This window comes from Aythya marila (genome assembly GCF_965140915.1).
Source record: "Aythya marila genome assembly, chromosome: Z".
Lineage (NCBI taxonomy): Eukaryota > Metazoa > Chordata > Aves > Anseriformes > Anatidae > Aythya > Aythya marila.
In genome coordinates, this window is record NC_139080.1 from 54633776 (window position 1) to 54647471 (window position 13696).

The window sequence follows — 13696 nt, forward strand, 5'->3', positions numbered from 1 at the left end:
GACGTGGTTGTTGCTCATGCTCCGGCTGGGTTGCTCATCTCACGCCTTGTTTCTCTCACTGCTCAGCTGAGACTTTGGCACCTGCTAAGGGGCTGGCTTACACCACAGAGAGTTGCATTTATTTATTTATTTATATTTATTTGTTTTGGTGGGAGCACATCCAGTGTCCATTGGCTATGTCCAGGTTCTCCTGTAAGCTGCAGTAACTTAGTATCGCCAGGACCCCTGTTCACTGCCTCTCTAGAGATGGGTCTCTAGAAATGGGCTCAGATTGTCAGGAAGAACAGAAGAAGGACTGTCAAACACAGAGCATGCCTGCATAAGATTTTTCCTCAGGAAACAGAGATGGAAAATAAAGGGAAAGAGATTAACAGAAGAAGCAGTAAGATAAGGGAGGGGGAAATTATCAGGAGGAGGGATTTTGAACAGTTTTCACATGCAAGGAGAAGCTGTGGGTTCAGCTATGTCCTGGTCCGGATCTTTCTGCCAGTGCCTGTCCAGAAAGCCAGACGGCTGATATTACTCTGTAATCAGTGGAGTCCATTGATATCTGGGTTTGGGGCGTCTCAGGTATTTATACCACCAGAATCTGTCCATCTTCTAAAGTGGGTTTGGAAATTTTCCTTGGAGACTTGTTCTTTTCCATTTCTGTTTTATCTGAAGTCCATTTAGACTGAATGAAAAAATAAAATTGACTCAGAGCATCCTGAGATCAGTTCTAACAAGCAGCACTTGTGGAGATCAAGCAGAGCAATCCCATCCTAGGCTTGTAGCTCTGAGGGAACCCGCCTGGATGGGAGCATAAATGCAATTCTAAGGCCAGGGCTTTCTTAAGAAGGGATGACTGTTCACTTATCTGTAAAACCCCGTGCAGATAAAGAGGGATAGAGATACTGCTACTAAGCAGTGTAAGCTTTGAGGGCAGGGCTCTGGGGGCAGCTAACGAGCAGCCTCTTTCTTCAATTAGTTCTTCCTCTGCAGCTTTGCTTCCCCTTTGAAAGCAGATAATTTTGTATTGCAGCAAGGAGTAAGTCTGCAGTCTACAGAAACAAAACAGACTTTTTGACTTCCCACAGCTCGTCACCTCTGGGGTGATCAGGAGTTACCGTCTTCATGAGTGTGTGTTTTGTATGTGCCTATGTATGTGTGAAGACAGACAAATCAATTATTTGACACAAATAAAGCTATTGAATGGTTTTTGAATATATATATATATATATATATATTTTGCTGTCCAGCTCTCTTGTATGCGCAGAAATTCCCATTTGGTCTCAGATTTGAGAAACAGGGTTTAAAATGACAGTGCTTTTGCATTGTCCTTCGCCTCAGCAGCTGCATACCTCTGGAGACTCTGGAGTACACCAGAATGGAGGAGGGAGATTCACACTTCAGTGGACAGTCTTTGATAACTTTTTCTGATGTTTTGCCATGGCTTAAACCAGCAGAGACCTGACATACATTCAAATTGCCAGGTACTGACGAATACAGAAATGAGATAGGAGAAAAAAGTCCTTCTGGATTTCTAACTACATGGTAGTGCTGTCAGAGACACCTCTCAGCTTTAAAAGTCTTGGATTTTTATTAGAGCTTCACTTAATTGATATGCTATGCACCCCTTGTATGTAAAAAAGGTAGCTTTTACTTATACCTGCTGAACTTGGTCACTGTCCCCATTTCTGCTTCTCCCGTGTTTTCCCAATACAGAATTGAATGCACTAGGGACAAGTTCAAGAAGCATCACTCTGATTACAGAAAAAGGATGCTGGTTGAAACTGCCAACATGAGAAGTTGGCATATCTGACTGACCATGCCAGGTATGGTAGAAATGTACAGGTTTTACACAAACACATGTGAACACACACACACCTATTCACATGTGAATTACAGTTAAATTAGGACTGTAGAGGGAGAATTCGAGGCAGTTCAAAGAGGTAGTAAACTGCGGATCCCCAGAAGTTATTGCCGTAACACCAGAGATCAGAGAGCAGGGCTGCATGGGAATCATTCAAAACACAACTAAGTTAGACAAGGGGAAAGGAGAAAGAAAAACTAAGTAAAATGGAAGGGTATTGCTTGTATTTGAAATGGGAAGAGAGGGTAAGGATTGGGCTCCCCTTCCCTCCCCTTCCCTCCTCTCCTCCTTTTTTTTTAATCTTTTTCTTTTTCTCTTTCATTTTTCTTTCTTTCTTTTTCTGTAAAATGCCTACAGAAATGTACAGCAATGAATGTGAGTATATTATGCTATAATAGACCCGTAAACTAATAGACAATTACTCAGTAAGACCTAACATCCTGTGCTGAACAAAGATTTTTTTTTTTTTTTTTAGATATTTGATGCCCGAAGTAAAATGCAATAATAATGAACTTGAAAACCTGTTGCTGTAAAAAAAACCTTGCCAAATGGTTCTAGGGAGACAATGGTGATGCTTCTAAGGAAGTGCTTAGAGATTGGTACTGAGGAGTGTGAAACATGTGCCAGCTGGTGTATTCATGTCTGTGGAGAAATCCCTTTGAATGAACACAGAAACAATAAATCCTAAGTAGGAATCTGAGGATATGAACCATGAAGAAACTTACTCTTAAAATGGAAAGTCATGTAATGTTTGCTAAGAAAACAAAAAGAAAGACATTTCTTACTTGCTGTTTTGAGACTTACAAACACTGCCTGCATTAATGTGTCTCCTATTTGTTAGTTGGATTAACCTTTCTAATCTTCTGTTTGAACAGTCTCACTCACTGGTTCAAGTTTTAAAGGAAAGGTGAAAATGCCCATTAAAAGTAAGAAAGTGAAGAAAGCAAGAATGCCCATTAAAAGTAAGAAATACTGCTCTTCTGGTTATACAGATTATGCGACTTTGAGGTGTGATAGATAAAAACATTATAGAGCTTGAAGCACACATACAATGGGCTAGCCAGAAGTTTCCTTTCACCTTTGCTACTTATTTAAAGCTTTGCAGATCCTCTCTGAATTTCATTGCACTGGCCGTTGTCAGCTGCTGTTATTTACAGAGTATTAATGCACATGGGACTTTGAAGGCTGTGCTTCTGGAAATAAGCTGACAACCGTAAATACAAAAACACTTTTTTTTTTTTAAATTTTATTTTTAGCATAATGGCTTTGCATCTTCCTAGCATCTTGAAATGTTAGAAGCAGTCTGAGAACAAGCATGACCAACCTAAGTAGGAAAATATTTTAAAAGCATGGTACAATGCATTTGGCCTGTCTTGACATAATGCAGACCGCAACGCAGATGTTACTGTTTGCCGTGGAAAGTGGCCCAGGAGGAAAACTGCCCTAGTGCTCAGTTACATGGGGTTTGTAGAAATGCATCAACATTTACGTGTATATATGGGATGAAGGCTGTAAACATGAGGTGTCACACTGGCATCACGTTGTAATGTGGCTTTGCCACAGACCACAGTGAGCTAAGCCCTGGATGGTGAGTGGCACAGGCAGACTGTGGCTGGCTGGGCACTGTACCTGTCAGATTGGGGAAAACCTGCAGCTCAGTGGAAAGGGTCGGGTGGTTATGTATGCAGCAAAGAATGTGCCATGTCTTCCTAGCAAAAACGTGAGGCCTACAGAAACTCCTGAGGTAGAGATGAAAAGTAGCATTACTTGGGAGAATGAAATTCTGTGTTTTGCAGCTATCTCCCTTTACCAGTGAACACAGCAAGACAATTTCCAGAAAATTAACTTTTAAAGCCTTCTTTTCTACTCATTTATCTTCTTTCATCTGTCATGACCCATCTGCTGCAGTGCTTCCTTTCTAAGAAGGGGGGAAGAAAGATTCTGCTTGCCCTACACATGTAATTGACTTCAAAATTTCCTTCCTAGCCTGTCACAGGGGTTGGCCTCTTCTTGCAGATAACTAGTGATAGGACTGGAGGGAATGGCCTCAAGTTGTGCCAGGGGAGGTTCAGGTTGGCAATGAGGAGCCATTTCTGCTGAGAAAGAGCAGTCAGGCACTGGGACGGGTTGCCCGGGGAGGTGGCGGAGTCACCGTCCCTGGGGGTGTTCAAGGAAAGGTTGGACGTGGTGCTTGGGGACAGGGTTCAGTGGGTGACATTGGTGGTAGGGGATGGTTGGGCCAGGTGATCTAGGAGAGCTTCTCCAACCCTAATGATTCTGTGACTGTAGAGGAAAGAGCTCACAGTGCCGTTAATTTCTGGAGCAAACATCAGCTTGTAGCACAGATTGCACCAATGTGAATGGGTTCAGACTACACAGGGAGAAGGGCGTGGAGGTAATCACAGGAGAGTGAAGGGGTGTTATGATTGGTATGGTATGGTATGGTATGGTATGGTATGGTATGGTATGGTATGGTATGGTATGGTATGGTATGGTATGGTATGATATGTTGACATTTAGATGTAGAGCTTAGGGATATGGTTTAGCGGAGGAGTTGTTAGTGTTAGGTCAGAGGTTGGACTCGATGATCTTGAGGTCTCTTCCAACCTAGACGATTCTGTGATTCTGTGATTCTGTTATGGTATGTTATGTTATGGTATGTTATGGTATGACATGGTATGGTATGATATGTTATGGTACATTATGTTATGATATGTTTCATGTCACGTCATGTCACTAACATAACCATGGCCAAGCTGTGCTCCTGCCACCTTGGCTCTCCCCTTGGCCGTGCCCTGTGCCCCCAGCACAGGATGTCCTCTCCCCGCCGCCACCAGGCCGCTGCCGGGCCCCTGAGGGCTGCCCCATCTCCTGTCACTGCGACCTCCCTCCGCGTTCTGCGCCGCCTGACCCCTCCACCGCCCCGTAGGCGGCCATTCCTCCCTTTCCCCTCCACCTCCCCGCTGCCACCACCTCCACCCTCTACTTCCGCCTCCGCGCCGCGCCCCTCAGGGAAGGGCGGAGAAAGCCGATGCCCGCCTGGCCTCCAGCCAATCCCCGCGCAGCGCAGGCGGCTCCAGCAGCCTCCGATTGGCCGCGAGCGAAGCGTGGGCGGGGCGAGCGGAAGCCGCCCTCCGTGCCCGGAGCAGGGCAGGGGGTCCGGGCCTGGGTGCGGGGGATGCGGCTGCGGTCGGGGTCGCTGGCGGCGGGCTGCCTGCTGCTGCAGGCCATGGGCGCCGCCATCTTCCTGCGCGGCTTCTTCCCCATGGCCGTGCGCGCCCGGCCGCGGGGGGGAGGGGGGGAGCCAGGGGACGTCCCCGCCGAGCCCGCCCCGTCCGGCTCAGGTGAGGCGTATTTTGCCTGTAAAACGTTGAAATTTTGTTGTTAAGTGTGTATATATATATATATATATATATCTTTTCTGCCGGGCGTTGTTTCTCTAGGAGCGGTGTCCAACTGGAGCGCCGTGCCCCCGCCGCTCTTCAGGAAGGTGGTGCTGGTGCTGATCGACGCCCTGAGGGAGGACTTCGTCTTCGGCCCCAAAGGCAAGCAGTTCATGCCCTACGCCACGCAGGTCATCGAGAAAGGCACGTCCCACAGCTTCGTCGCCGAAGCCAAGCCGCCCACCGTGACTATGCCGCGCATTAAAGTAAGCGCCGTCCGATTTCCCAGCTGTCTTCCGTCCAAGATCACTTTAGGTGGTGCTTCGCGTGGTGTTCCTGTGGCTTCTGACAGCAAGCCTTGCTGCACATACATTTATATTGTCATAAGGTCATTATCGTTTGCAGACTTCAATAAAAAAATAAATTGTGCCAAGCTCAAGGTAACCAAACAACGGATTTTGGCTCTGTTGTCAAAATATCTGTTCATCTGGGCCTGCCAGTGGTGGATCTGGGTGGTGTTTTGGTCATGGATAAGCTGAGATACAGAGCTTCTGGAAGGCCAGTGAAAGGGTGAAGGGGAGATAACCTGGTAGTTCTGGATGGGTGGATTTCATTGCATTTTCCCAGGAAATTCTTAATTTCTGTTTTGACCGTGCTACCATTTGTAGTATTATGTTATGTTAGTTTCGCTTAGGCCATCTAAACTGTCTTGCTGGAGTTCTGCTGAACTGGTAAATAAAACAAATTCCAACTGGGATAAAAAGTGTTTTTGCTACTCACTAATTAAGAAAAGATATTTACTTTTCTGTTAATCAAGTAGTATTTCTGATATCAACTAGCAGCGTGTTGTCCCAGTTGATTTAATGTGGCATGGCTGTTTTTCTTTATTATATTTCTTTATTGAAAGTGTAATCTCTTTCCTCTCTGCTTCATTCCTTCCCCTTATGCTAATTTTTTATTCTGAGTACTGAAAAATTCTTAGTTTCTGTTAATACATCGCCTTTTCTTTTCTTGTTTTTTTTTGCAGGCCTTGATGACAGGTAGCATTCCTGGCTTCATTGATGTTGTTGTGAACCTCAACTCTCCAGCTCTGTTGGACGACAATCTGATTTGGCAGGCAAAAACAGCTGGGAAAAGAATAATCTTTTACGGTGATGATACTTGGGTCAAATTGTTTCCAAAGCATTTTGTAGAATATGACGGAACAACATCCTTCTTTGTGTCAGATTTTACAGAGGTGAGAGGCTTTTTGTAATCTCAAGTTAAATAAGGTATGCACAAACACATAGTGACATCTGAAAATGAGTGAAACTATAATTGTTCAGAAACGTGAACCTGGCAATTAAACAGAAATTGGGTTGTATATTTTCAGTATTGATAATGTGTAGCAAAGTTCCTCTGGCAGAGGCAGTGGAGAAATGTTTGGATGATACAGTGATAAACTGTGTTTGTTATAGTTTGTTTAAAAATGCCACTATCCATGGTTCCAGTTTCCCATCACATTTTTTATTAATAAAGGCCATCTTTAAAAGGCTTCCTAACAGATAATCTTATTCTTCCAGATCCATACTTTCTGTAGTATTGTATTGCTTTTGCAGGTGCAAGTTGGGCAACGTTTCAGTATATTAGAAAAGAGGGAACATAAGCAGGAGATAAAACAAATTGTGAAAATTTTTATTCTGGGATTACTAAATGCGTCAGTGGGCTAGCAGTTCTGGTTTGTATTTTGAACCTTTGATTCACAAAACCTCAGGCCTTTAACCCGGTGCTACTGACATCAATATTTTGTTATCATGTTTAAGGAAGTTAGGCCCAGTATGAATGGAAGATGCTTTAACTGGTTATTCTAAGAAAGCCTGCTGGAAGCTTCAATGTGGAGAGAAAAAATGCAAATATGTTGCTGGGTCTGTGATTACGTAGCTCTCAACGCTTCATGTGTTTTTTGTGCTTTAATGGTCTCTCACTCAGAAAGACATAGCATTTTAAAGTTTTTTAAGATTGTTGACTTTGTTGGATATAACTAAGTAAGCTTTGCACATGCAACATTAAATATTTTTAATATTTAGAGGAAATATATGCAACTAAAAATGGGTTCTCAACCTAAGCAGGAGAATTTATAAGGTAGTCCCCAAACAGCATTTTTCAAATCTTCCTTCTTTCTTCCTATGTGGTCAGTTCTTTTTGTCACAGTAAATGAAATCCATTTGTGTTTACATAGAAGCTAAAAAATGAATTGAAAGATCAGGAGGGCTTTCTTATTCCTTTGCTTCCAAGCTCCAAAGAGATATTGTTTGCTATATCTGCTCCTCCGAATTGATGAATCAGGAGTGTAAAGGATGAAAGTGACTAAAAATGTCTTGTTTTAAAAGTGTCTGTGGAAGCATGTCAATTCTGTTTTCTCTCCTTGTATATAATACGATCCTTCACAAGCAGAAGGGATTGAAATGGGGTGAAGAATCTTTTGTAAGACAGAATCTTTGACTCTGGCATTGAAACAATCCAACAATCCATCTGTTTTTTTTTTTTTTTTTTTTTTAAATTTGAGTGGGTTTAGTTCTCATCAGCTTCTACAGAACTTCCATGGCTATTGAGATGTAATCTTTCTATGCTTTTTACAAGCATATGCTTGTAAAATACAAGCTTTTTTTTTTTTTTTTCTATGCTTTTACAAGCATAGAAAGTATTTTTCTAATTGTTTTCCTTTTATTTCTGAGGTTGATGATAATGTTACCAGACATTTGGACAGGGTGTTAAAGAGAGAAGACTGGGATCTCCTCATATTACATTACCTAGGATTGGACCATATTGGACATGTGACTGGGCCAAACAGCCCACTAGTGGGACCAAAACTTCGTGAAATGGATAACATCCTGAAGAAGATTCATATTTCCCTTCTTTCAAAGGTAATATATCTCGTTCTGAGATGTTATTTATAGAATAGCATTGCATTAATACTCTCAAAACAATCGCTTGTTCAGGGGTAGGCGTTTATTCCTAGACCAAAGCGAGTGTTGTTCTTTTTCCTTCCTTGCCCGTTCTCCAGTTAACAATACAGTGTAGCATTTAAGGATTTACTAGCTGACCTTGGTAATATCTGTTAACTGTCCTTTCTAAATAGCTGTAGCAAATAACTGCCCCTTGATGTGCAGGAAGAGGGAAGGAATACAAGCCAAAATTCTCTTATTGATCATGAATAATTATGATAGTTGGTATGATTTTCCAGTAATGATATTCCAGTAATGAAATTCACCAGAAGGAATAATAGGTATATGTAGCTGCGTCACTCATTTTTATGATTTGAAGGTATGATTAATTCTCAGATGCTGAAAAGTATCAAGTAGAACTGGAGGTAGTAGACAGCATTTCTTTGTATACTAAACATAGCACATTACATTACCAAATCCGAATCTCTTTTTAGAGTTGGAGATACAGGATGTCTCCTACCTAAATACCCTGGATGTTGAAATACCATAACCTAACTCCAAGTGGTCTGAAGTTTTGTTTGTTCGTTTGTTTTAGGCATCTGCAATTCAGAATAGCTACGCTTAAAATTTCACTTGTCTCTTCAGACAAGAGAATAGTGTCAAACTAAAGGGGAGGTTAAATTCCTGATTGCGGAGGTTAAAATCTCATGTGTAGTGTGGTGGTTTTGGCACTGTTTGCCCGTGTGTTACTCTTTTGCCAACATGTGCAAGGCTTTATATTAGTTCTACAATATGGAAAGAATGAAGGCACTTTTCATTTGTGTGTAACAGGTACTGGTAATCACTAATGACTTTGTTACGGAATGACAACATTTATTTCCTGTGGTCTTTGATTTGTTACCTCAGAGCTGTTGAACAGGCCTCACTTATGCTTCTGTTTGTCTTCAGAAATACAGACATGATTTGACATAAGTCACATCAGTTTTCTACTTCAAAGACACTTGAAAGATTGGGGAAGAAATGCAAATTTAACTTTATTCTTTCTTTTCTCTAGACCATGTTTGAGTTTAAAACTCACAGTCTAAAATGGAAACATATAATGAGTTTTCTTTTTGTTTTACTAATGTAGCTTATTTTCTTTGACCCTGCTCAAATATTCTTTAACCCATTGCTTATTGTAAGATTTATAAAATAGGTTTATCAAATTAATATTTTAATATTTTATATTTTATTGAAATCTCAATAAAGCTGAAGACACTCTTCAGCTGGGGAAAACAAACTTCTCTGTCAGTGCTACTGCTCCTGTGCTCCTGTTTTTTTCACAGAGTATGAGAACCTTTGTTTAATCTATCAGACAAATTCTTCTGACTCTGTAAATGGGTTGTGTTTTTGTTTTTATTTTAGGAAGCTTCTTTGTAGTGTTTGTTATATAATGACACATACGTATGCCTTAAGTTTTAAAAGCAAGTATTGCTGCATAACATTTAGCTGTGGGCATCTCTGGTAATCTGCTCTGTGTGTTGTGATCCAATCTTGAAAACTGAATTCATTTCAACAAATATTTATGCATGAAATGGATAAAGATAACAGGGCATTATGTATATACATACTCTTCTTACAGTAACTTAAATTTCTGTGATTTACAGGAAGGAGAGGCTTCTCTGCCGAGTTTGCTGGTTGTTTGTGGGGATCATGGGATGTCTGAAACAGGTAGTCATGGTGGTTCTTCAGAGGGTGAAGTGCACACACCACTGCTGTTTATCAGCTCTGCTTTTGAAAAGAGAAGTGGTAAGGATCAAAAAACCTTGGTTAACTGAACTTTTTAGAACACATTTTCATGTTTAATTTATATTAGCTCTAGATTTTTTTTTTCCTGAAAAGTGCTGTGGTTGTCTTGTGCTATCACCCTGGTGGTGCTAGAATTTAGCTCACGGTTCATTGTACGTGTATCTGGCAAGATACCACATGTTCTGTGTGACCTCTGTGTTTAGCTGGAGTTTGCATCTGTGTCATGCTGAAACTGCAGCTTTGACTGTGTAACCACAGACAGAACTAGGTATTTTTCAGATTACAACCTTTGCAGAACTGTCTTACTTGAGTGTTCAGAGCTAATGAGATATCTTCTTGTCAGAATCATGTCATGATCTGTATTCTGGTAAATGGATTAGACTAGAACTGAAATGTTGTTTGAAGTGAGTTTTAAGCTTTGCCTGTCTTGGTCAGAATATTTCCCTGGCCTCCATTCTTCCCTCTCAGATGTCCAGGAGTGAAGAATAAATGCCAATTTCTTATGCTGAGAATAACAGGAAAAAGGAAGGATTGCTCTTATGAAAGGAAGAGAGATGAAGCAGAGAAAACAGGACCATTGATTAATAAGCATCTAAGGAAAGAACATGGAGCACAAGTATATTTACTGTATTGGCCAGACAGTTCATTTTAAATCATTAATGTGAGGTTGTCTTCTTCTGAAGCTCATTTTCTACTTGTATAATATAGCTTAAGGTAAGAGGAAATAAGGGATTGGTGTGTCTAGCACAACCTGTAGCCTAGCTTACAGCATCTGGCTTAAATAAACTCCTTGACTGAATGAATCAGTGGAATGTAGTTATAGGAGTGAACGTTTTCTTGAAAATAATACTTCCTCTGCCTTTCTGCCTCTTGCCCATTTCCATCTGTTTTCCTGCTTGCTGAACCTTGCCTTGCTTATTTTGCTGGATGTTCCAGCAGCACAGTGAAAGTACACTTATCTTTCTATCATTTGTGAAACTATGTCCATCTGGAATAGAAAGGATTGCTTGAGGAGTCCTTGAACTCCTCAGATACAAAAACAAAACAAAGTCAAGAGCTTACTGGAGCTCTCAGATAAGCTTTTGCTTTATAAATGTCACAGGTATGTGTTGACAACCAGGCCAGGAGAGCGTTGATTCTGTGAATGGAAACTCTTAGTCAATTGTATGGGGTTCTGTGGTGGTTAATCTGAACATGCAGTTTTTTACAATATAATGAAAAATACCTAGTCAACTGTTTTTTTTTGAGATCAAGTCTGTGATTTGTAATGATAACCATGTAAATACTCAGCAGGTTGCTTCTTATTGCTGTAGCAGTCAAAATTCTAGTGATTGCTTCTTATGATCCTACTGTAAACAAAATGTATTGTCATTAATATGGTAGACCTCAAAATGGTAATCCCATGGGTTTTCATATTTAATATGTGGTCAGACTATTACTTGCATAGCCTTCTACAGAGATGTCACCCATGGTTGACTAAATGTAGTTGTTAGTTGGGTTTTTTTGACCAGTTAAAAACTTGCCCTTAAAGATGAAATCTGAAAATTGCAGATGTACAGGCACTCATGCAAAGAGTATTTAGGGATTATAGATGGCATTCTAAACAAGGATGGGATTAATTACAACTAGATGAGAAATGAGAGATGAAGTTCTAATGCTCTTAAAGGGGGCCTTGAGAGTAATAAATGCTGTATATCATTTTTTTTCCACGTACTTAAATCAAAACACTTAATGCCTAGATTTGCAAAGAGAACTACATAAACACAGAGTAGAAAACGTGTTATGTAACTAGTAAGGCACAGGAATCAACAATTGTCGTTGCAATCTTAAATGTTTGCATACATTAGTGAAATATCTCACGTGGATAGGTAGAAGTCTGTGAAACTGGAGGCTAATCCTGAAAACAGCAGTCAGGTAACCTAGATGACTCTGTGATTCTGTAATGGGATCCTGCACAGAACATTTTAAAATCACACGGTTTGCCTGCCTGGATCTCCAGGATTTGGGCCTCAACATTCCTTTACCTGACCTCTGATTCTGTTTGCCTAGCAGCCTGGTGGAGATTTAACTATATCAAAAAGCTTCTAGAATGCTGCAAGCATTATTTTAGATTCTCATACTTCATTCATGGAAAAAAACAGCCTACTGTAGTATTTTCTATTCATTCTAATATAAAAGCTATCAAACCCTCTCAGGATATAAACTACAACTTGATATTATTAAGGTGGTCTCCTGGACGATCTCTTCCAATATTTGTACTTGTATAACGTTCATATTGTGTTAACAGTAATTGCTTACATTGAAGAGTGGTACTTGCTGAGAATTGAGTAAGTTTCGGTTTTACAACAAAGAACACTCCGTAGATCACTTGAACTAGTTGATCTAATGGCAGTGAACATATTTTTAAATTAAAAAAATGTCTCTCTTGCTATAGAAATAGTAAGGGCCTGTAATTGAAATGCTTTTTCCTTTCTTTTTTATTATCTTGTTGGTTGTAGGTCCTCTAACACAACCTGAACTTGTACAACAAACTGATTTGGCTAGTACACTGGCAGTAGGTCTTGGTCTACCCATTTCAAGAAACAGCGTTGGGACCCTTATATTGCCAGTTGTAGGAGGCAAGACAATGAGGGAACAACTACGTTTCTTGCACTTGAATGGATTCCAGCTTAGCAGGCTGCTGGAAGAAAACACACCTGCCTATGAAAAAGGTAAATCATCTTAAAAAAAAACAATTTACAAGAGTATGTTTACCTTATAATATGATATTATTTATAACACAGTTTGAGCTTTTGAGTTCAAGAGTATAATATTCAAATTAGCTATTTAATTGAGAGCAGTATTCAGAGGAATTGTGCTGAGTTCACTCTTTAGTATCTACTCTGGCACACTGCTTTTGAATAAAGTTTTTTAATGGCCAGTACTCTTACTAGTAGATAAAAGAGCAGAAATAGTGATGGAGTAAGATTAAAGTAAAACTGCCAGTATAGTTAAATCTCATTTTTTTCATATGTGCTATTTGTGAGGTATCCAACATAAGGCACTGATCCTGAGCACTGTTTGAAAGAAAAACACAATGGAAAGAATTTTCAGGTTTAGAAAATATGCCTGAAGTAATGCTGGGATATAATTTAGTATGAGTTTCTTTCCAGTTCTTCTGTGTAAATTTGCTTGGAGTCAGAACATAGTTAACTGCAAAATTGCTAATATAAGGAATGTAAAGCTGTGTTGTTACAGCTATGAGTACTTAAAGTAGAAAACAATATTAAGTTCAGCAAGATGACCATTGTTGAAAGGTAATTCATTCTTGATCTACATTACAGCTTCTAATCATAGTTAAACCCCAACTGGGTGTCTGACAAAACAAGTACTGCCAATGGTAGTGAAGTGTTAATATTAGGACACGTGCTCCCCCTGTTCCCATACTTTTGCCTCTGTGAATGGCTCAAATGGGGAAACTCACCATGTTGGTGGGGTTCAGAATCAAAAATTCTGACACAGAGCTCCATCTATTTCTGCAAGAGCCGGTGAAGGAGACTGGAGCTTCTGTTTTTTATCATCTATATTTTTGTCCAGCAACAGGTTTATTTCAACTTGTAGCTTTCATTTGAGAAGTGAAGATGAAATACCTTAAGATGAAAATGCGAAGAATATAATGCTACTTGCTTGTGACTGTGAAGCAACAATTAATACTCTACTGAAGTTAATACTCTACTGAAAAGCGCCCATGACGACGTCCTCTCCTTCCA

The 13696-nt window shown here is 40.3% G+C and overlaps 1 protein-coding gene across 3 annotated transcripts in view; it reads left to right on the forward strand.

Annotated features, from left to right (window-relative positions):
- The first annotated feature begins 5055 nt into the window (after positions 1 to 5055).
- PIGG (phosphatidylinositol glycan anchor biosynthesis class G (EMM blood group)) overlaps positions 5056 to 13696 on the forward strand; it is a 75610-nt gene continuing 66969 nt past the window's right edge. For all 3 annotated transcript variants that reach the window (XM_082783683.1, XM_082783684.1, XM_082783685.1), the window contains exons 1-6: positions 5056 to 5196; positions 5296 to 5501; positions 6263 to 6472; positions 7950 to 8138; positions 9806 to 9947; positions 12446 to 12658. In XM_082783683.1, coding sequence (XP_082639809.1) covers positions 5082 to 5196; positions 5296 to 5501; positions 6263 to 6472; positions 7950 to 8138; positions 9806 to 9947; positions 12446 to 12658 — 1075 coding nt within the window. In that variant the 5' untranslated portion in view covers positions 5056 to 5081. The remainder of the gene's footprint in view (positions 5197 to 5295; positions 5502 to 6262; positions 6473 to 7949; positions 8139 to 9805; positions 9948 to 12445; positions 12659 to 13696) is intronic.